This window comes from Poecilia formosa, unplaced genomic scaffold (genome assembly GCF_000485575.1).
Source record: "Poecilia formosa unplaced genomic scaffold, Poecilia_formosa-5.1.2 Scaffold40, whole genome shotgun sequence".
NCBI classification, from domain to species: domain Eukaryota; kingdom Metazoa; phylum Chordata; class Actinopteri; order Cyprinodontiformes; family Poeciliidae; genus Poecilia; species Poecilia formosa.
In genome coordinates this window covers 1,343,829-1,365,868 of record NW_006799979.1, presented here as the reverse complement: position 1 = coordinate 1,365,868, position 22,040 = coordinate 1,343,829, and the positions used below count along the sequence as shown (strand labels likewise).

The window sequence follows — 22,040 nt, the reverse complement described above, 5'->3', positions numbered from 1 at the left end:
GAGAGAGAGAAAACATGCAGCAAATGACCTGAGAGCTGGAATCAAACCAGGACAAAAACTGTAGCTTCTGCACATGGTGCTACAGCAGCTAAACCACCCAATGGCCTCTAGTGATACATAAACCAATCCTCTTCACTATTACAGTTATCAACATAAATTCAGGCCAGATTCAATTAAAGCCTGTTAAATTCTAGTCATTTCTAGTCAACTCAAAAAAAAGTCACGTTTTAAACTTATATCAGTACAATTAGATTCAAAAAGCTCAATGACCTTTGTAAGCTTCCCAAAAATACAAACGTGTGTAAACTCCTTAAGTATTTGAAATTAGATGGCTTGTTATATTCCTAGCTGAAATATTAAATATATTTTACTGTTTTCTTGGGAGGGGGTGGAAGGTGTAGTGGGGAGGGGGGCTATTTGGTCAACAACTGTGAAAATCCAATGATTTTATTCAGTTTACGTAAACTTGTGTTTTTAACCGCATGCAAGGAATACTTTCTGACACGTCTTCATTTTGCATGCATGGATCTGATGAGATGTTTTGGCTTCTTGCACAGATAAAAACGTAGCCAGTGACAACAAATCAAGCTCACATGATTGTTTTCAGAGGATGTCAGGGCACATTTCGTTTGCCCAGAATTTATTTAGAGAGGTGTGAACGTACAATCAATCTCCGATGCGGACCAAGAAAGTAATTAAAAAAGTTTTTGGTCAGCCTAAAAACAATTGAAAGGTTTCGGTTCAGCTGAAGTGAATTCTGGTGTGGTCCGAGTGCGCATGTGGATGCAAGCGGACCAGAGACCGCACCAAAATCAGGAAGGACTATAGCGCAGGGCACTCTGGGTAAATACAACCAAAACAAACGTGAGAGTCTAACAGTAGAGGAAGAAATGGTTTGTGTATTTTAACCAAAGACAAAAGAGAAATCCCACAACCCCTAGAAATCTGACGCTACTCCATTTTTGTGATGCGCCCTTGCCTTCTTTTTAAGATTTTGGGTCGTTTCCTTCAGGAGATTTTGCTGCAGCGCCACCACAGGCGGGGAGGAGCGAGAGATGACAGGTTTTCAAAGGGTTTGGTTCATTTGACATTTTGGGCTCCAGTCAAACCGAGCCTACTGGACTGTCAGGTATGAAAACACCCATAGCGTTCCAGTCAGTGGGAAGAAATAACAATATAAATAATAATTTCAAAGTTCCACACTGCTCTCTGAATGTATTTTAAATCCCTTTTTGTCTCGGTACACGAGGTCGAGTTCTAGTTTTGGTTTTAGCAAAAGGAAAAGAACATTCTTCTCTATTGATAAAATGTAGCCATTATTTATTGGTTATTTTGAAAAGGCAGAACTGTGAGTGCCGCGCTGAGGACTACAGCCTCCATATGTGGGTAAAGAACACACACTTCAAGGTTTACAATACACATGGGGCCACGTTTGTGTCAACTCTCCTACTTTTTTCCATTTGTCGATCTTTTCAGATTGTTCTGAAAGACTCGTACAGATGTACATCTTTCCTTGTGGCCTCAGGCAATTGTTGGTCAAAACGATCCATCCTGCTCTCTGGTTGAACAACCAGTCGAGGAGTTGGAGCTAATCGACAACGTCGCAGTCTGAGCATTTTCCCGCGAAAACAAACAAGCCCAGAAAATTCTGAGCAATCGCACAAATAGTTTCACATGTGGGGAGGTAAGAATTTATTATTATTATTATTATTTTTGCTTTTATTTACAGTTCCGTCACGAAGACGGCGTCGGATTCTCCCAAAATCTCCTGATCCAGCAGACCAGAACTATTTGAAGTGCGCATCAGCTCTCCAATGCGTACAAAGGAAAGCTACTTTAAAAATCAAAATCCGCTGTTACATTTTGATTTAATGCTTTAGAGGTTACAACAAATCATAAGCGAAACCTTCATATTATGTAAAGTGGAAATCAAAACTCTTGATGTTACTAAGAAGAAAAAAAAAAGTGACAAAAGACAACAGACTACAAGACAGAGGGAAATGCCACAACAAACACCCTTAACTTTTCTCTGTTTCTTTTTTAAAATGTTTCTTCAACTGTGTTTGTTCCTGCGTACGTTGCGGTTTCAATATTCAGACAGGGAACTCCTCTCACACTTTGACTGCTTGTAAAAAATAAAAAAATAAAATTAAACTTTCACTCATCTGGCTTAGCTGTCCTCTTTATGATTGTTATCATCTTCCTTGCCTGTTTCTGTCACTCTTTAATGCTTATTTTCTTTCTTTTGTTTTTTTCTCTCCTTTTTTTTTACTCTGTGCAAAAGTGCATATGTCTGTGGGTGTGTGGGAGGACAATAAAGAACAGAAAAGGTTACGTCTCGAAGGTGTGAAAGTTTGTGTTTGTTTTCTTTGGCTGCTATTAAAAATGCATAATAAAAAAAAACTGGCAAAAAATAAGTAAATACATAAAAAAATTCTGTTGATATTAACACAATCTTTATGAATAACCTTGAAGTGCTAAATGTGAACCAAACAGGCCACAGGTAAGCAGTCGTGTTTAGTCACGACTATACATGGTGATTTATTTGTCAATGCATCTGTGGGAATTATGTTTTCTGTATAATCTACAAAAAAGAACATTGAATGAAAAGGAATGTGCAACTGCATACAGGCTTTTCTGGGAAAATTAGATTGGCGAACTGATGCATTTGTGATAGATGAATGTATCTGCAATCTACAAAAGTTTACAATACTTTTTCACGTCACAACCACAAACATCCATGTCTTTCAACGGGATTTTATTAAGGATTACCTAAATCATGATTGTGAAGTGAACAGATGGTTTTCAACAATATAGAAAAAAATAAAAAATAAAAAAAAAATAAATAAATATATATATATATATATATATATATATATATATATATATATATTTAAAAAAAAACACTTTTGTAAGTCTTTGTCACCATACATAAAGTTGATCTCAGGATAATGTCTTGAGAGCATGCTCCAGTTTTTCCAGTCTAAGTTATCAATCAGTTCTATCTAAGCGTGTTGACAACTAACAGTGTCACAGTGAACTATAAAATATGCCAACCGGCTGATTCACAAATTACAGTGAGTGTTGGTAAGGTCAAGCCCTGGGAATTCCCACACCAGACACGATCCATTTTAACGTGTGCGAGTCTCCCTGGTCTAAAGAATAAAAAGTATTTCCAGTGGAACATTTGCATGGAGAAAAATATGAATCAATCAATCTGCTATCAGCGTATCATGTTAGTGCAGATTCAGCTGAGAGCATAAGTTCAATAGCATTTGTTATGGCCTATTTAAAGTCATGTGAGGTTAGTGAGTGGGTATGTGATGTATTATAAATGGATTCTTGGAAATTATAAAATGTGACAACACATATTAATGACTGTGGACCAGAGTGCCTCAAGATGTGAGAGCACAGATCAACTGAACTGAGCCAACAGCGCCCCTCTAAGGCAATTAAATGCATGGACGAGGCACTCAGCAGTTATTCACCACTCTGTCTCCAGTGTCATTTGACGCTGGTTTCAAATATTCATGGTCTTGTTGTTTTCTACAGGACATTTTAAAAACTGGAATCGATGTTTTGTACAGACCTTTGTCTGGAGAAGAGCAACACCTCATAGGAACCAAATTTTTACTCGAGTTTAAGTGTTCAAACATGGAAATAATTTACAACACAATTTGACACAAACCTTGAAAATCAGAAAATGAAACTTAAAGGTTTTGATCCACATAGGATAGGAGTATAGGTTTTTTTGTTTTGTTTTTGTTCGTTTTTTTTTTTTACTTTTGTGTGAAACAATCTTAATAAATATGGGAGCTGGACACAGTTCTTGGAAGTCCTGTTAGATTTGTGCACATGCTTTTAAATGAAGTAGCATAAACACACTCAGAACATTTTAGAAAAGTACAACCTTTAAACAAAGAGTCTTCTGCTCATCCTGCAGGCTGCCCATAGAGTTTAAATCTGGGGACTGAAATGGTCATGAAAGGACCGTTTTGTGTCGAGTGACAAAGTTTTCTTGATGTGATACCAGGGTTCTTTGGAAGAGAAAAGCCCTCATAGCACCTCACTGTACTTAACCTTTGTGCATGACCTGCTTTTCCCCATGTTTGTCTCTTTTTATTCCAACTCCTCCTTTTGTTTGCAAACAAAAATGCTACTTTTCTTTGTCTCACCTGAACAAACCACACAGCTTCTCCAGGTAAAGTCCCAGTGGAGTTTATATTTTTACCCTTGTGATGGTGGGAGGAAAAAAAATGCCAATTATGTTTTAATGAATATTACATTTAAAACCCGAGGCTATGCTAACATTAATTATAAAAATAGTAATAGAAATAGTAATAATGATAATATTAAGACTAATCATTATCATCATCCATCTGAGTAATAATTTACCTTGAGGCACGGTATGTCATGCTAACGGTCTGTAACAGGCCAACACAGATACTAACAAGATAACCACGCATTACATGATGTGTGACCCTGAAAATGGTTTGTTGTCAAAGGCAAAAAAAAAAAGAAAAAAGTGGCATTTCTTCCATTTCTTCTACTTAAACTGAGTGGAGCATATTCTCCACTCAGTTTATGCTAATGTTTCCTTTCAGCTTGCTAGCTTTTAGCTTTCCAATTAGCTATTCCTTGAATTAGCAATAAAGCTGGTAGCAGCAATCTAGACGGGACGCTTAAACTTTCTACGTAAAATATAAAGGCTGTGTGACCTCAACTCTTTGCTAGCCTGTAATGAAACATTCCCTTGTTCAATGCTTTTTGACTGCGTAATGCGCAAGTTTGACGCTATGAAGCTTACCGGAAATTGCGTCTATGGCTAATGTTCTGCTACACATGGAAAGCACAGGCAACCTTTGTTTATAAAGATCAAATTGTAATTATAAAATCATTATATGAAACAATAACTAAATTTATGTTACTTGTGCTAACTGTTACACCTAGAAATATGACAGAATGATGTAATATGGTGATAACAGAAATGGGTCCTGGAATGGTATTGGAAGCATCATCATATTCCTTTTTTTTAAATAATTTGCTAATAAAACCTCCAAAGTTTCTTAAAAATCAATAATTAAGCACTAAAACAAAACAACTGCAGTGTGGTTTATAGTTACGATCGATCGCAGATGAATAAGTTAAAACCTAAATACAACAGGAGGCAACCTAAACCTAAACAATGGGTGGATGTGGAAGTGTCTACTTTTCACCTGTGCTTCCTCTGGAGCATCTTGTGTCTTAAGCAATGTCTCTCTACCCACAGAGTGTGTGTCTAAGTCATGTGGTGAAACACACACACTCATACACACATACGTACGGCGACACCATGCACCTGGCTGCAGCTTGACAAAAGTTTATCAGAGAGTCAATCTTGTGGAAACCAACAACGCAGGTGTCATTTGTATGTGTGTGCTTGCGCGCGTGCGTGCGTGCGTGCGTGCGTGCGTGCGTGTGTGTGTGAGAGAGAGAGGCATCCTTTCCCGGCTGACATCAACATTGCTGTCGTGACATTCAGCAGTGTTTGTGGTTAAATTACATCTAAATGGTGGATTTAAATCACAAGAAAGAAATTATTTAGATTTTATGGGACAGAATGGGAAAAAAAAATAAAAAATGCAACAAGCACTAAAATTGGTTTTCCTGTGGTTAACAAACAAAAAAAATAGCATATTTAAGAATTTCCTGAAATAAGTGAAGAAAAAGCAAAAAGAAATGCCAATGATTCATCGCAGTACTTTCAATTCCCTAAAGAAATATGAAGATTCCTACTCAAATTCACATTGGTTCTGACTAGTTTTAAAAATTTTGATTTACAGAAAGAAACCAAGCAAACGAAAGTTAACACAGACAGAGAAGACCACTGGAATGAGTGTGAGCTAACCACAACAGAATCTAATTTTAACATTAACTTCTAGGATTAAGAGTAAATCTTAGAGAAGGTAATTAATTACAGCTAATCAGCATTAAATCTTTGTGTCTGTGTGTGCGTGTATGTGTGTGTGTGTGTGTGTGTGCGTGGGTGTGTGTGGTGTGTGTGTGTAGTTATATGGGGAAGTCCTTTACTTTTCGGTGTTTGGGGATGCCAGGTTCAGAGGAAACCCCTCCTCTATCTGCCTCCCACGCATCCACCTACACAGTGGAAACTTCTCTTTGAAAGGTACACACACGCATACAAACACACACGCACACGCACGCACACACACACACACACACACACACACACACATAGGCCACGTAGTGTTTCATAAGAAGGCTACATCTAGTATTGAGGCAATTTATACACAAAACCTCACAGATGTTTTTTGCGCGTTTGAAATAACCAGCAGCATAATCCCTTCTGACACATTTCAGCCTAAGATTTTACCTAAATAAAAATAAACTCAAGCAAAACGTCTGGCTACATGCACATTTCGTTGCTTTTAAAATTGGCCCCCTGACAAAACTGGTGCAATTACTTTCAGATTTTTAACCGGCAGACTGTTAGCTGGAAACGACCTTATCAGATTTCTCACAATTACAGAAAACAACACCGAAAGCATCCACAAACAGACCACAAAGAGCTTTGTAGAGCATCTTGCCTTCTCCCCACTTGATGCTACAAAAGCCTTTCTCAGAACATGTCATAGCATGCATTCATGTCAACACAAGGGCAGCGAGAAAATTTGTGATCCACAATACACCATCTGCGCAGACTTTGATGGCTGTAAGAACGAGATATTTTAACTCCTAGTTAATAATAACCCAATCTCTTTTTTTAAGAGATTGGGTTATTATCCCTTAATGAACAATAGGTTTGTTCAGAGAAATGGCCTTATTGACAAGATCACGACGGCAAATGGAAGTCAACTAAGAATATCGCTTATAATCACTTATGACGGATAAATTGAGAAATATGTGCAGTCACACAATATGCAAACGCACACCCTACACACATCACTGAGGATGTGGAGGAAACACACAAGCAGCGCAGCAACACAGGGCTCCCTGTGTGGTGGTGGGTACTCTCCGAAGACATACACCCACAAACTTACAGCTTACAGGCAACACAAAAGAAGAGAACATGGAGTCCTCACTCCATATATGGCAGCATACATTGTAACCACCGTATAAAAAAGAAAGAAAAAAAAAGAAAAACTGTGTGTGTGGTGTGTGTGCGTGTGTTTGTGTGTATTTACCACGTTCAAAAACTTCAGGGCTTTTCTAACTGCATCGGCGACGATCAAACCAGTCGTACTTCCGATTTGCAGATCACGCTATTCGCCTTTCTTACATAAAGATGTTTTTCAACCGACAACAAAGATGCGCTTCTTTCCGAAGTACAACCACCTAAGTAGGTGTAAGTACTTTGACGGTGAGTTTGTAAGAAGGCTATTATTTTAAGACACACACAGACCCTGGCAAACTGTTCTGCAACCTCAAAGACCAACACATTCTCTACTTGAAAAGAAAGTTTTGTTCTTCTATTGTGGGAAGCAACAAGAAGAGCAGAATGTTGTTTCTGGCCAGGTCATGTCACACTTCAGAAGAACTCAAATCCAGAACTCTTGGGCAATCCTCAGAGGTCCGTCCCACTGCAACGGTGGTATATAACACAATAGGACGTCCTGCCCGGACGACGTATCAAGAACAAGCTGCGAGAAGTCCCAAACCAGGGCTGCGACAACAGAGTAAGGTCATTTGTCCTGAGAGAAAGAACACTTTTCCTTATTCTTGCAGGATTTGTATAGTATAGATGCATCCCTGCTCCGACAACTGCTCCTGAATCGAATGAATGACTTCTTATGGTCCAAGTACTTCAAAATAATAGGAAGGAAAAAAAAAGGAAATGAAAAGCACACAGCTACACCTAAAAAGTGTTTGCAATACTACTTTTAAAAAAATTAACTTTTGTGATGTGAGAAACACTCCACAGAAATTATGATGACACCACTTTGTGCATTTACAACACTACAGGTGCCACTAATAGGGGTGTGCAATATTGCAAATTTTGGTTCTTATCCATTCACAAGTAAATAAGGAGCTTGTATCACCAATGCCAATAGTGATGCCATTACTTTAAAAAAAACATCCCTATCATTGAATGATTTAATGATCTGACTTCAGTTAGTTGATTATGGTTTTGATAAAATACAGGACAACTGTGTTGTTTTTATTAACTACAATAGAAAGTAATACTCACCTTGGTATTGATCAAATATTTAGATTGAAACACTCAGCCTTAGCCGCTACATTAATTCTCTACATCTGCATCGTCCAAAACTGACAATATTTGGGGCCTGCCATAGCAATGCATAGGAGAGCATTGCTTTGCTCTTCTATGCCTATCCAATGCATGGAAAGCATCTTTTAGGCTGCATTCAGACTGCAGCCTAAAGTGACCCAATTCCGATTTTTTGTCAAATCAGAATTTTTTGCCTTGGTTGTTCACACTTCCAAATATGCAACGTGTATGTGTTCTATAGTGTGAACGGCAAAAGTGTCCCGCATGTGCAGTAGAGGGCGCAATAACGTCACCTAGACAGAGAGAGTGCTCAGTGTTTTGCCAACATCTATGAAGAAGAAGTAGTGCTCAGTGTTTGCTGAAGTAAACATTGATGCTAACGGTGGAGCATAGCTTACAATTTTGAAGTTGTTGTCCGATTGTCCATATTAAAAGTTAATCCTCATTACTGTCTGCCGTGATTGTTGTTTTGCTTCCCACTTGTATGTATGAGGGTGCAGAATAGTGACATTCTCATGGCAGCGTCAACATACTAGTAGGTCAACATGCTAGCCTCCCACTAGAGAGGCTAGCATGTTGTTAGTGCTAACGTTAGCACTAACATTAGCAGTGCAACGCCTCTCACTAGCATTAAGCTTTAGTATTTTAACTATTTCTTTAATTTATTAGCTATGTTTAGCTAATAAATATTAGTTAAACATAGCTTTTTTTGTTTACAGCAGGGAGCCTTCTGTTTCCAGTGACTTGTTTCACTCTCAGGAACTCTGCTGACTTTTAATGGTGTCTTTTGGAATTGCAATGAAACTTTCATACTGATTATTTCTCCTCTGTGAAAAAAAAAACAAAAAACTTTTTTAATGATTATTAGCTATGTTTAGCTAATAGATATTAGCTAAACATAGCTAATAACATAGTATTCAGTATATAAGCATACTGAATACTTGTGACATTCATACCCCACATGCCACTGACAGCCCTTAGGATAACATTAGCATTTTGGGTCATTTTAAACACACTTATGTTTGCATACTGAATGGATTCAGTTCACATTGGACAAAATAACATTGATACTCCACATGCTATTTCTTACATGTTAGCTAAGCTTAGCATTGATGCTAATTTTTAGCATCAGAATGCTATGTTTAGGGTTATGGTTTATTCAGTATTTCCAGCAGTATTTCTACAGTTCTCCCTTTTCCAACCACCTTGTGGTTGTTCTACTTTGTTTGGGAAGTGCTTTGGCAGAGCTGGCTTTCCTGATGAGCTTATCCAACTGTCTCATCTTCTCCAACTGCACAAAATCACAGTAAATGGCTGCTACTGCCAGTAATTCACAAACATGCATGTGTATGAATAGACCTCAAGATTAAAACCATCATCCAGTGGAAGCTAATTTAAGATGCTTTTATTTGAGATTTCTTTAAACCGGTGATGATTAAATGACCAGCAATCTGATATAACCAAAACGTATGTCTTTTATTCAAAGTCAAAGTGTTTCATGACTTGTTGAGGCAAAAGAGTGCAGTAGGTGTGAACATTGTTTAAAGATGCTAAAGCAGTATACCAACTGTTGTGAGTCAAAGTTTCAGTTTCCAGTATCACTCTAAAGAAAAAAAATTGAGAAGAAAACATGTTGCTTTTTTTTTTTTAACTTTACCCAAATGAGAGAGGATGTGTCACATACTGAAAATAGTAAAATGGTCATTTTATGTATGACACATCGTTATATGTGGAGGTAAAAAAGTGCTAGTCAGTTTAGCGTTGCAACTTTTCTGAGTATAGTATGTTTTCTCTATACACTCAAAAAACTGAAATCGGAGATTTAATTAGTTGCTCTCCAGGTTATGCCACTAAATGGGACTGCTGGAACACACAGATCTTTTCAGTATGGATGGCAGATTGGGCGATCCATATCCGGGTTTATAATGAAGCTTTAGAAAACTTTTAAATCACTGAACATTTCAATCAAGCGCTATGTTCCTTATTTATGTTCTTTACAAACTAATGAAATACAGTGTTTTTCTAGTTGGGTTTTTCTAGGCTCTTGCATTTTATTGTAGTATTTTTTTTAAAGTGACAAAATGTTAAGGTTTCCTTTGTGCATACTTTGTTTTTTTTTATCTTAAAACAAGTTTTAAAATAAACATTCCTATACGGAGAAGGTGTAATTTTTCCTTTCTGTTTGTGTTAATGTCATAGATTGGTCATGCAACATAACGGGATGCTGAATAAACTTTATATTTCAAAGACTAGAAGTAGAACTAATTGGTTATTGTGGGTATTTTTTATTTATTTTTCGGCAGGTATTGGGACAAACTTTTGAGAAGAGGACAAATAACTAAATTCTTGAAAATGATCTAAAAGGTAAGATCAAGAAAAGATCCTAAATCAGTGATGTTTCCAGAGTGATGCAAATGGTGCTAGTTTACTCCGATACAGTTTACACATGTTTACACATTTTCATGGTAGATTTGGAGTTCTGCTACTGAGTTTCCATTTTCATTTGATGGGCCGCAGAACCATGCTCTGTGAGATAATTGTGTTAAACTTCAAAACTTTCTTCCCTGACCTGTCTGCTGTGTTCTTTAGTCTTCATGATGATCATTGTTCTTTAATGTTCCCAATCAAACTCGTGAAGAAACGACTTAACTGCACTGACAAACAGATCATTTCCGTAGAGAGTTGGTTGAAATGAGGTTTTTATTAGAAGTGTCAGAGTAACTAATACAACTACATGTCACAGTTTCCAAATTTTATAAAAAATCGTTAAAAACCATGATTCCATTCTCCTTCCGCGTCTCGGCAGTGTTTGGTTTAACTCATAAAATCTCAACAACATAACAACTGTGGTCGTAACGTGACAAAATGGGACAAAGCTCAAGGGGTATTAACGTTTCCGCAAAGGCACCGTGTGCGTTTCGTTTTGCGAGAAAACAGGCACAATCTTCGACCGATTTGCTTCCCTTGAGCGTTTTCCTTGACCTAGAGTCCTTTTGCACAGCGCCATCAGACACGTAGTTAAAGACGCAGCCACAAGGACCAGAGAGCTGAGGAAGAAGGAAGCACCGCTGATGAAGAAGGTTAATGCGTAGTTCCCAGTCTGATCTACAAACCAACCTGGAGAAGAAGGAAGAAAAAGAGCCACATAATGATCAACATATTGTTACTAACACTCACCAAGGGGAAATGAACAAAACTAAGATTAGCTGATGGGTCAACAGACACGAATGCAAACGTGTTTAATCTGCAAATATATGAAAAAAATTATGTTTCTAATATTACACAAAGAGATACATCTACAATGATTAGGCTCTGGGGGTTTAGAAATTCATTCACCTTTACGAAAAAGAGATACACCAAGTAAACTTACTTATTTAAAGAGGCAGTATTATGTATTTTTCAGGCACATAGTGCCATTTTGTACTACATTCAATTAACTCTGTTACCTTCAGTTGTTATAAAAATTATATGTATTTATATATATATATGTACATATATATATCAAATATGACTTAAAAGAAATTTGGCTTCATATTTTAACACCTTGAAATCGGTTCTCCGTCTCTTTAAGAAACTCCTGCTCTTCTTAAAACTCCACCGTCAGGAAGTCCTCACAACAAAGCTCCTCTTGAATCCCTTTAACAAAGTTTTCACCAGCATTGAACTGAGAACTAGGTCACATAATGAACTCAGCAGACGTGCAGTTCCATCAGGTGTTTGCTAATTGCTGCTGGCTAGTCTGAAGGAACTAAATGGGGTAGTCATGGGGGAGGGCTGCTCGCTCTGTGAGGCAGAAGCTCAGAAGTTTGGAAACTGCAGTTCACAGGAGGAGCTTCGTCTCGGAGGCGGTGCTAGGTCCACCCAGATATTTTGCACAGCTGAATTGTTGCACGCATGAAGGAGTCAAGGCAACACTTCAGGTATGTTTTTGATGAGGGAATACATGATGTAACATTCAAAAATGTCAACTTTACATAAAACTACCCCTTTAAGAAATTCAGAGTTTAAAAAAACATATGCGATACAACAATTATTGAGTAACTCTTACCTCCTATAGGTGGGCTGACCAGGTACGGGATGGCATGCAGGAAGTACACCACACCCAAGGCAGAGGCAAGATGGGTGGAGCCCACAGTATCAGAAGTCACGACTGGTATCAGCGCCACATATGCCCCGTCAAAGTATCCATAGAGAATGGAAAACGGCACCAGGAGCGGGAAGGAGCGGAGCAAGGGCAGGAAGACGCAACAAAGACCCTCCATGCTTATGGCCACTAAGTAGCTGAGCAGGCGATGCCTCTTCAGACACCTGGAGGGGAGGAAGATGGTTACGACAGAGCTTTGGTTTAACGACTAAAGCCTCCAAATGTCACTCACGTCCTGTCTGTGATCCATCCAAATGTGATGTTGCCCACAATTCCACTGACACCAAATATTGACATAAGGAAGGCGGTATGCTGGTGCTCCACCCCGACACTCAGAGCGTAAGGGACGAGGTAAACCACTGGAACGCTGCAGCCAAACGCCAGAAACACAAAGGACACGGACAGGACCAAGAATCTGGGGATCCACAGGAAGCCAAACTCTTCCTTCACTTTAAAAAAGAAAGACTGGCCTCTGGACAACAGCTGTGAGGATGCCAACGGTTCAGTAGGAGTTGCTTCGTTGAAGTCGTCTGTCGATTTCACTTCACTAGATATGAAGTTGTCTCTTTTTTCATCAGCTTTCATCCAGGTGTTGCTTGACTTTGTCTTTTCATCTTTCCTGCTGCTGTCCGGAATCGTTGGACCTGATAAGCCCGTCTCCTCCAGCATCGTCTCCAGCTTGTTGTGTACCATTTTCTTATCCATCATCCTGGCAGCAGTCGGCTTTGGGCTTGGTAACAGTGTGAAACTTTGCTGGGGCTTGTCTTTTTCAAGGCCGAAGTTCTTGTTGGTTCCATTGACGATGACGAGGCCCGGTTTGTCCTCCACACTGTGGGTTTGTTGCTGCTTCGGGTCCTCTCGGCTCCAGTCGGGGGTCGTTTGTTCAGTGAGTTCAGTTTGCAGCACAGCAGTCATGCAGGCTTTCTCCACGTCTGTCATGTTGTTCTCCCATATCCTTCAGATAGAACAAAACAAACCAAGAAATAAAATGATTGGATACAACGCCCTGCAGGAGAATTTACTTGATTTTATTAAAGTCTGGACTTGGACCCACAGCGTAAAAATTTTTTAATTCTGTTCGTCTGACCAAGCATCTTCTTCCACCTGTTTACCACATTGTTTGTGGCTAGCTGCTCCTAGGACTTCATATGTATTTCTGGACAAACAGTTTTGATAAGGATGATTTTAGGGCCACAACATTTTGTGGGCAGAACTCCAAGCAGCTGTAGGTCTGCAGGTAATTTAAATAAAAATCTGACAACTTCTGCACTTCAGTGAGTGGCTCTTTGAGAAAAAACACCAAATTAAGGAAATATCCAAAAATTCACCAGACACAAAATGATGCGTCTTCTTTAGTCCTGAAACCTGAATTATGAGGGAATTTTGTGAGATGAGCTGGAGAAGGGAGGATACAGCTGTGGCAGGGGTGCTTCTGTATTTTAGTTTTGCTACTGAATTACTGCAAGCAAATAAATGTTGACTTTTTCTTAATGTTTCATTGGGAGAGGTTTCTAAAACAGTAAAAGATTAATTCATTGTAAAGCTTGTGACACTCTCTAATCAGGGGCGACATCCTTCCTTGAACCTGATTAATTTACTACAAACTGCAATAGTGAGCAACTAGCTCCACCTGTAGACCAAAACAGGTGCAGCTAAAACATCAAATAGGAAGTTTTCTACCTTCAGCGTAGGTAGGATGTTGACTGGGTTTCTTCCAAGTGTATTTTAAATGTATTTTCATAATCAGGATCAAGTTTATCTTTGTGCACAGAAAAAGAAAGAAAACATCATTTTGGTAAACAGAGGGATGCTTGAACAGTCCATGTCCAGCATGTGTGGGGTCTGGACAAGTACTGCAGCACTAAAAACTTCTCTGTGGACCCCGTTGTTTGTTGCCGTCTGGTTGTATCTGGGTTTGTTTTTTTTTTGGCCGAATCGACCCGTACGGTGACAAATAACCAAATGACAGAGTAAATAACGGCGGTGATGTTGTGCAGGGCTGACCTTTCAGCTGGCTTCTGCTCCAGCGGCCTCATCACAGCGCCACAGACGCACAGGTTGGAAACAAATCCTCCCAGGACGAGCAGAGCTCCTCTCCATGAATAATGCTCGATAAGAAGCTGAACTGCAGGGGCCAGGACAAAGGTGCCAATGCCGCTGCCTGAACACAACGTACATTGGATGGGACGGAGACATGGACAGAAAGTCATTAGGATTGATTTGAATGTGGACTGGAGATAAATTAAAAGGAAGAATTATTTCAGGAGATCTCCAAAAAATAAAAAAATAAAAACAAAACGGTGGAGAAAAGACACAAAATACAAATAAAAAGAACTAAAAGAGCTAAAAGAGGGAGAGTTGGTCAGTGAGGTGAAGGCTGTCAGTACCTGATAGAGCAATTCCATAAGCTAGCGCTTTCCTCTCATTGAAGTACTTTCCAACCATCGCGATAGCCGTTGTGTAGCTCAGGGCATAGCCAAGGCCTGTGGAGGATGAATAAAGAGTTTGTAAAAATGTCCTAAAACCTACAATATTTTGCATGAGTGAACTAATGGAGCCCTATGGAGGGGAAATCTCAGAGTTAATGTAAGGACATACATTCACAAGAGCACAATTTACAGTGAATAGAACGCTAATCACGCTAATCATGCCAATCACGCCAATCACGGTAACTGGTAATACAAGAGTCCAGACAGGTCAAAAAGTTGAACTTTTGTTCTTTTCTGCATCAGCAATTCTCACAGCAGTTTCTTTCATAACAGAGGACCACTCACAGCAGGAAGGTTAGAAAAAATACTTTTAATGCTGCTCGCATTTTGCTGCATAAAGAGAAATTAGAATAAAATGGCAGCTTTACAAAAGCTAGGGATTGAAACCTGGCCAAAAAACTCTGATTGGTGCAGCTGTAGGTTAAATTAAATCAAATTGTTATTTCCTCTAACAGTGTTAAATGCTTGTTTTAAGACATATGAGGTAATAATTTACCCAAAATGATTGCCTAATTTAGTCTGCGGTGACAGATAATAATAATAATAATAATAATAATAATAAAGTCGTTTCCGTGTCATAGATGACTGCGTTGGTACCTGTGAGGATTCCCAACGAAGCATAGAGGAATTCCAGACTGGAGGCGAAGGAGCTGAGGACCAGGCCGGCAGAGGACAGAAGGCCTCCAAGAAACACTGTTACTCTGCAGGACAACCGGTTCCCAAGAAAACTACCAAGAGGAGCTGAGAAAAACAGTTTTGCATGGATTAGTTTTTGTTTTTTGTTTTAGTTATCACATATGGTGGCTTACAAAAGGATCATGGAAACCTTTAAATAACTGTTTGACTTTGCTACATTGCAACTATGAACTTCCATGTACTTTATGTGCATTTACTTTAAACTACTTTCATTTTATTTGACAGATCAATTTACAAAATGAAAAGAATAAAAAAGAGTAAGAGAGGTATTACCCATATGTATGAGTCCTATAAATGTCTGCATTTTCTAAAAAAAAAGATGCATGTCCTACCACACAGCATGGTGGTGCAGTCAATCATACTGTGGATCCAAGCAGTGGTGGAGTAATCTCTCTCAAAGTACATCTGGAACTCCACGAAGAACATGGAAATGCATCTGTATGGAGGGAGCAGAGCAGAAAGTCTTGTCCGTTTTACCATCAGCTGTGATGGACTTGGCTTAGTCATTTAAAACTTTGCTGTATATTATTCCATATTTGTTGGACACTAGTTTTTAGCTTCAGAGAACATGTAGAACGTTTTTTTTTTTTTTTTTTTTTTTTTAAAGAAATAATTTGTACAAATGCAAGAGACAGTGAAGACTGGACAAAAGGTTAGGGATATTCAGCTGTCAAGTCAAAACTGTAAGTAAAGTTTAAAATGCTCCCATTGAGAGTTTTGAAAAAGTCTACAGTGATGAACTATGACTATTAGAAGATGTTGAATGCATTCTGAAAGTCTATAAAAAAGTCAAATATCCCTAACTTTTGTTGAGTATTTGAGCCAATGCCCTTTCTCGTAACGAGTTTGCTCAAATTTGCTTTCGCTCCCTACTTGCTTGCATTTTCTCGGGGTACTCTGGCTTCCTCCCTGAGTCCAGTCTTTAGTTTTCCATGTGGATGTTTGGTAATCCAGCGAGTAGAGTACCAAGCTTCCTGCCCTTCTTTTGGATGGACGGATGATTCTCTGGCAGAAGTTCATTGGTCTGACTCTTACCCTGTAATCTGCGAGCCCTGCACTGACTGAACTGATTTTTATTGATGTTTGTCTCGGTTGTGTAATGGTCTCATTGCAGAGGGCATACAAGGCTTTTGCTGAGTGAGTCCCAGACAGCGTTTCACAAAGTTACAAAGACTCAGGTCTAAAGAGTGAGGTCCATGTGTTTTATGTAGACTCGGCTAAACACACACACCTTTTTTTTTCTTTTTTAACAAGTTGCTAGGATGAAACTGACTAATTATCCATTTTAAAGCAGATTTGTTGTTGCTGAGAGTAATAAAGAGAACTAACCTTTTAAATATGCGTATTTATTTAAAATAGTAAATATGCTTACTCAAGTGCTTAGCAAAATTTGAAATAGTTGAATATATTTTCATCCTGTACTCGGCTTGAGAACATTTAAAATCGTTCCAAGTTACGAGATGTGCTTGTTTTCTACAGCAATAAAATAATGAGTCAAAAGATGCGAGCGGTTTTGCACATATTCCTTCCGTTACCTCGTCACCGCCCGGATGCAGATGGTGGCGAGGAAACAGCTAGCGACGACCATCCAGCCCCAGCCGCCTTCTGGCGGGTTTGCGACCCTGGAGGCCCCCCTGCCTCCTCTGAGCCTCTCCTGCCTCACAGCCGCCATCACTCCAGAGGATTCACAGCTGCCGTTCTGCAGCCGACGAACGTGAGGCGCCTTTAACCGGCTGGATTTGTTGTGTTGAAGCTGAAGGGGCTCGATCAAAGATCTTCATGTCTTCTCTCCCTCTCTTCAAACTCTTCTGACCATTTCGACTTCCTGGGCCTCTTAACGAAAAAAAAGGAGCAGGAGAGAAACAACAGACGGGATTATTACGTAGGCAGCGCACCATAGAACGTCACATTTCTTTTAAACTAGGCAGGACGTGAACACGGCACATCAGTTTGTCACTTTGGTCTCATTAGACGGAGGGGGGAAAAACTTATGACCGTTCTACTTTGCAAAATAACTCAAGCTCAGCCTGATTGGCTGCAGGAGTTTTTATTGATTCTCTATTTGAATAGGTCTGGACTTTGACTAAACCATTCCACCACATAAATATGCTTCTTTTGTAGCTATGGTAACATAGGGTTAGCGTCCTACTGGGAGCTAAAGCTCTCTCCCAGGGAGGATTATGTATTCAGTAACCCCTGTTGACAGTAATAGCTACTTAAAGTAAGGATTTAAATGGAAAATGGAGGCACAGGAGAGACTAAAGAACACTTGTGAGGACAACAGAGAGGCTAACCCGCGGTGAATAAGCAAAGCAGCAGCAGCAGGTCAGGTAGAACGGACATGACTGGCAGCAGAAAGATCTGACAAGGAGTTAATGAAACCAACTGGCTTATAGCTGCTGGGAGGTGATCGGTGACATGAAAGCCAAATGTGTTTTTACACAGCAGTCTAAGGAGGACACCAGAGCAATAGATTCACCAAATCAAAAGCTAAAGATGAAAACTGAAATAAAAAACTAAGCCAGTAGGTTTTTAAGAACCAAAAGTCTTAAAAACAGAGTGAACCATAGATGGCGCATTGCAAATGACAAAAAAAAACAACTAAGTATTATCGAACAGAACAGAAAACACAAAAGACTCACAGATCATGACGCTCTGCATTAAACTTGTCCAAGTGTGTCTCTGTGTTACTTGATCTTCATAATGTTGTCTGTTTACTAATGTTTTTTACCCCAGTTATGTTTACACTGTAAGCACAGTACATACATACATGTGCACCTCCTTAACTAGTTGGATCATGTCTGTGGAAAGGTACAATTATCTCACCGACTCGTCATTCACACCTCGTTCCTTCTGTGACATTTCTTCCGTCCTCCTGGTTTTGGAGGTTTGGCATTTTTTCTTTAGTAAATGTCTCCAACGACTGTTCTACTGTCCTGTGTAAGCATTTTGATCCTGCGCTGAGCTCAACGTCCATGACAACTTCATAAAACTGCATCCCTTCCCTGGTGCAGAAAAAGTGATTTGGTTTTGCCAAATCACTAAAATCCCAATAAAATAGATTGTGGTTACAATGTGACTTTTTTTTTTTTTTTTGAAAGTTTGGCGATTGTAAATACTTCTGCGAAACACCACACAACACTTAGATGATGGATGGATGTTCATTACCACACTAAAAAGTAGAAAGTTACTTTTTTTTTCTCACAATATGTTATTTTAATATTCTGAAAAAAAAACTCAGTTTCCTTGAATGAAATATCCAGAGAAACAGAAAAAATTTCTCACTGCTAATCCAGATTTCTCTAAAGACACTTTTCCTCAATGTGAGAGTAAGTTACAATAACTCCATCACCAGTCTTCTTCTTCTTCTTCTTCTTCTTATTATTATTATTATTATTATTATTATTATTCTACTTATTTCAGGTCTTTAGCATCCTTAGTCCAACATGGAACAATATATTTAATACTTTCAAGAAAACTAGATACAGTAAATATGATCGTTCATCATCAAAAAGCAAGGACAAATATCTTTGTCATCTCTAAATGAAGAGTTTATTTATTTATTTATTTATTTATTTTGCATTACCTTTTTGTCAGAACCTCGTTGTACTACAAAGCGCACACACAGGTATTTCCTGCGACATCAAGGGCCGAACAGAACGTCGTTAACATGTCAGCAAGAAAACATTCATCAAGAGTACAAGATGTACAAGAGTACATCTGAGCAGAGTCAATCTTTTGTCGTGCTGAAATGTTTATTTCCGTCCAAAGGTTTCGCTTCTCTTCGGCTTTGTCATTTATTCTCAGAAAGCTTATCTCGGTGAAGAGACGGGGCTGTGAGGTCAGTTTGGGTCGGCTGAATGCATGTGTCCATTAATGTGACGGGTTTTCTCTTTCACCAAGGTACACTGGCACTGAGCCATTCTTAACTGCACTTTATCTCAGGTCATTGGCAGAAAAGCAGCATGTGGCCCTTCCTAGAAAAAAATGCGTTGTATTTTGAAGACTGAAAATAATTTTAGTTATATGTGGAATTATGTTGTTTTATAAAAAAAATAGCTTATATTTGCATTAAAGGTAAATGCATTGAGGTAAATGCTTTACCTCAAAAAAAAAAGAAAAGAAAGAAATGTTTTGTTATATATAAATTTTATTAATTTTTTTTTTACTGCAAGAACTGATCAAAACTGGTGTATTAAATCAAGTGTATCCTTCAAATAAACACAATTTTAGCAAACTGTTAGATATAAATGTACACAAAAACACTGAGACTATGGAAATAGGCAGAGGGTCAGTGCATCATAAAACACTACTAATGACATGACTAGAAAGTGAGTGCCTCTACTTACATCAGCCATCCTCTGCAGCTCTGAACTAGAGCCTCACGGTCTTCAGATGAAAGTGTTCCTGCTTTGCTGGGTCCTGCTAACACCCTGAAGGTGTTCAGCAAGACAAACAAGCCTGCAGACTGAAGATGTTAGGGGAGGATAGAGGAGGAGGAGCAAGAGGAGGATTTCTTCATACTGGTTTTCCTTGTTTTGTTTTGTTTTATTGTTTGTCTTTTGTTAATTTCTGCACTTAAGAACACTGCTGGAATGAAGCCGAGCTAGGTAAAGAAAAAAAAAAGAAGGTAAAACTGAATTACTGCCAAGCGCAGAGCAAGAACAATGCTAAGACCACTGTTGATCAGAAATGCAATAAAAGTTGCAAAGTGCTACACATTCAACTGAACCCTTTTGTTAAATTTGAAAAGTAGTTTGAAAGTTTATCGCGGCCACAGACGAGAAAAGCGAAAGAGGCACGTTGAACAATTTGCCTTCCTCTGAGTTTCAGATCTTAGAGGCGCCACAGTTTCCTTCGCACACCTGAAAACCAGAACAGGGTGTTCCCAAACGTCACTTAACAAAGAGTCATCAGAAACGAGAGAGAGACTCGGCTCAAACACCAGGTGTTCAACAGTGTCATCACAGTGGATGTTTTAGGATAAGACTTTATTAATCCCCTAAGGGGTTTGGAAACTGTCCCAGCAAAGCACACGATAAAAATTAGAATGGATAAATCAAGTAATAAGAATAAACATACAACAACAATACATAACGAGCAGCGATGGTCTTGGCGATAGTCACACACATATCGCCCAGTGGTAGATTACTAAATATATATTCAACATTTGAGTCGCACGTCTCTAGTGATTATAAAGTCTTTAAGTTCTGCATAAAACGGTCCAAATACAATTTCTAACTTCCAGCGTCCATCGATTTTGAGCGATTGGGTGAACAGTTCGGTGAACTCTTTGATCGGGAGCTGCAGTAAAAACCTTTTCATTCCTGATTTTAATTGCTGTGGAAAACGACGGGCGGCCTCGCCTCGTTTAGTTCACCTGGGGGGGGATCTACGTGGTTTGCGCTGAACAGGCAACTCGGAACAGCTTTACAGAGCAATAACAGAAGAGATTCTTGGCACTTGCAGTATTTATTCATCAGTAGCACGACATGAAGGAGGACAGAGAGAGAAAAGGGAAGACCTGCAGGGATCAAGCTGCTCAATCACATAAAAACCAACAATTTCTCCTGCAGTCAAGTCAGTCGGATCACGTCCATGTTACATAAAAGTGGCCCGATAATTGATCCTTGAGAAAACCCATTATTCTGTTTTTTGTTTGTTTTTTTGGCTGTCCTTGATTAATAATTACAAAATTACATAATAGTCCCTGTTTGGAAAATAATACCTGAACCATTAGAGCTGAAAACTGCACAATCCTCCCCATTCTGACCAGTTTATTAATTAATATGTAATAATCAACCAGTACAGCAGCAACACCCAAGTTCAAGATTTATTGCCATTTTTTGTGAATGTTGCACCGTTTTTATTTCTGGGCCCAGATCTGGCGTAGGTCTCCACAGAGTTCGAATACAAATGTTGTACATTTTGCATTTTAAACGACCGAGATTACAGTTTTCAATGCCAAGCCTCAGTTTTGTGTCGCTGGTTCGACATTTTAAGTAAGTCTAGCAGCTCTGTTTCAAATTCTGTTCCTTCCTGAGGTTTTCTTTCGATGGGATGTTTGAAAGCATATTTCAGCAACCTCTATAGTCAATAAAGGATATGCGAAATTCATATTGGCTGAACGCCAATGAGAGAGAAATGTATTTGTATGTATTTCACAAATGTATTTCACAATTTTTGTAGAATTTTAGGGACTTGGATCGCGTGGTTTTCTGGTGCTTTTAAACGATTTGTCCAAAATGAGTTAATCATCTACGCAGCACCGCTTTGCTCTGCTGCTTCACAGAGGAAAAGGTCCTGGGTCAAATTTCTACCAGGTCGGAGCTTCTGTGTGGAGTTTCTATGCTCTCTCTACGCGGCCCAGTGAAACCCCGGCTGGGCCACGCCGATAAAACCGGCAACGCATTTGTATAATAATGGAAAGGAGTCGTAATCCAACTCCTTTTCCTCCTGCAAAAGTCTAAACTAATAATGAAAA

At 39.0% G+C, this 22,040-nt stretch overlaps 1 protein-coding gene across 2 annotated transcripts; it reads right to left on the bottom strand.

Annotated features, from left to right (window-relative positions):
* Positions 1-10,908: 10,908 nt before the first annotated feature.
* On the bottom strand, positions 10,909-21,159 carry LOC103137401 (monocarboxylate transporter 12-B). 2 transcript variants are annotated; one of them, XM_016670956.1, is made up of 9 exons: positions 19,906-21,159; positions 17,092-17,387; positions 15,889-15,992; positions 15,458-15,601; positions 14,759-14,854; positions 14,376-14,532; positions 12,604-13,326; positions 12,276-12,535; positions 10,909-11,344 (listed from the first exon to the last, which is right to left on the bottom strand). In XM_016670956.1, exons 2-9 carry the CDS (start codon positions 17,226-17,228, stop codon positions 11,115-11,117), a joined length of 1,851 nt encoding a protein of 616 aa, XP_016526442.1. In that variant the 5' UTR covers positions 17,229-17,387; positions 19,906-21,159; the 3' UTR covers positions 10,909-11,114. The 2 variants fall into 2 exon arrangements, with proteins under 2 accessions (XP_016526442.1, XP_016526443.1); XM_016670957.1 differs by lacking the exon at positions 19,906-21,159 and adding an exon at positions 19,143-19,898.
* Between the last annotated feature and the right edge of the window lie 881 nt (positions 21,160-22,040).

Bases quoted from the DNA above. Each gene is read 5' to 3' on its own strand.
- LOC103137401 (XM_016670956.1), bottom strand. From the start codon at position 17,228: ATGGCGGCTGTGAGGCAGGAGAGGCTCAGAGGAGGCAGGGGGGCCTCC. The intron at 15,602-15,888 runs GTAGGACATGCA...TGTTTTTCTCAG, and splicing joins CTGCACCACCATGCTGTGTG to CTCCTCTTGGTAGTTTTCTT. The intron at 14,855-15,457 runs GTACCAACGCAG...CATCCTCCACAG, and splicing joins TTCGTTGGGAATCCTCACAG to GCCTTGGCTATGCCCTGAGC.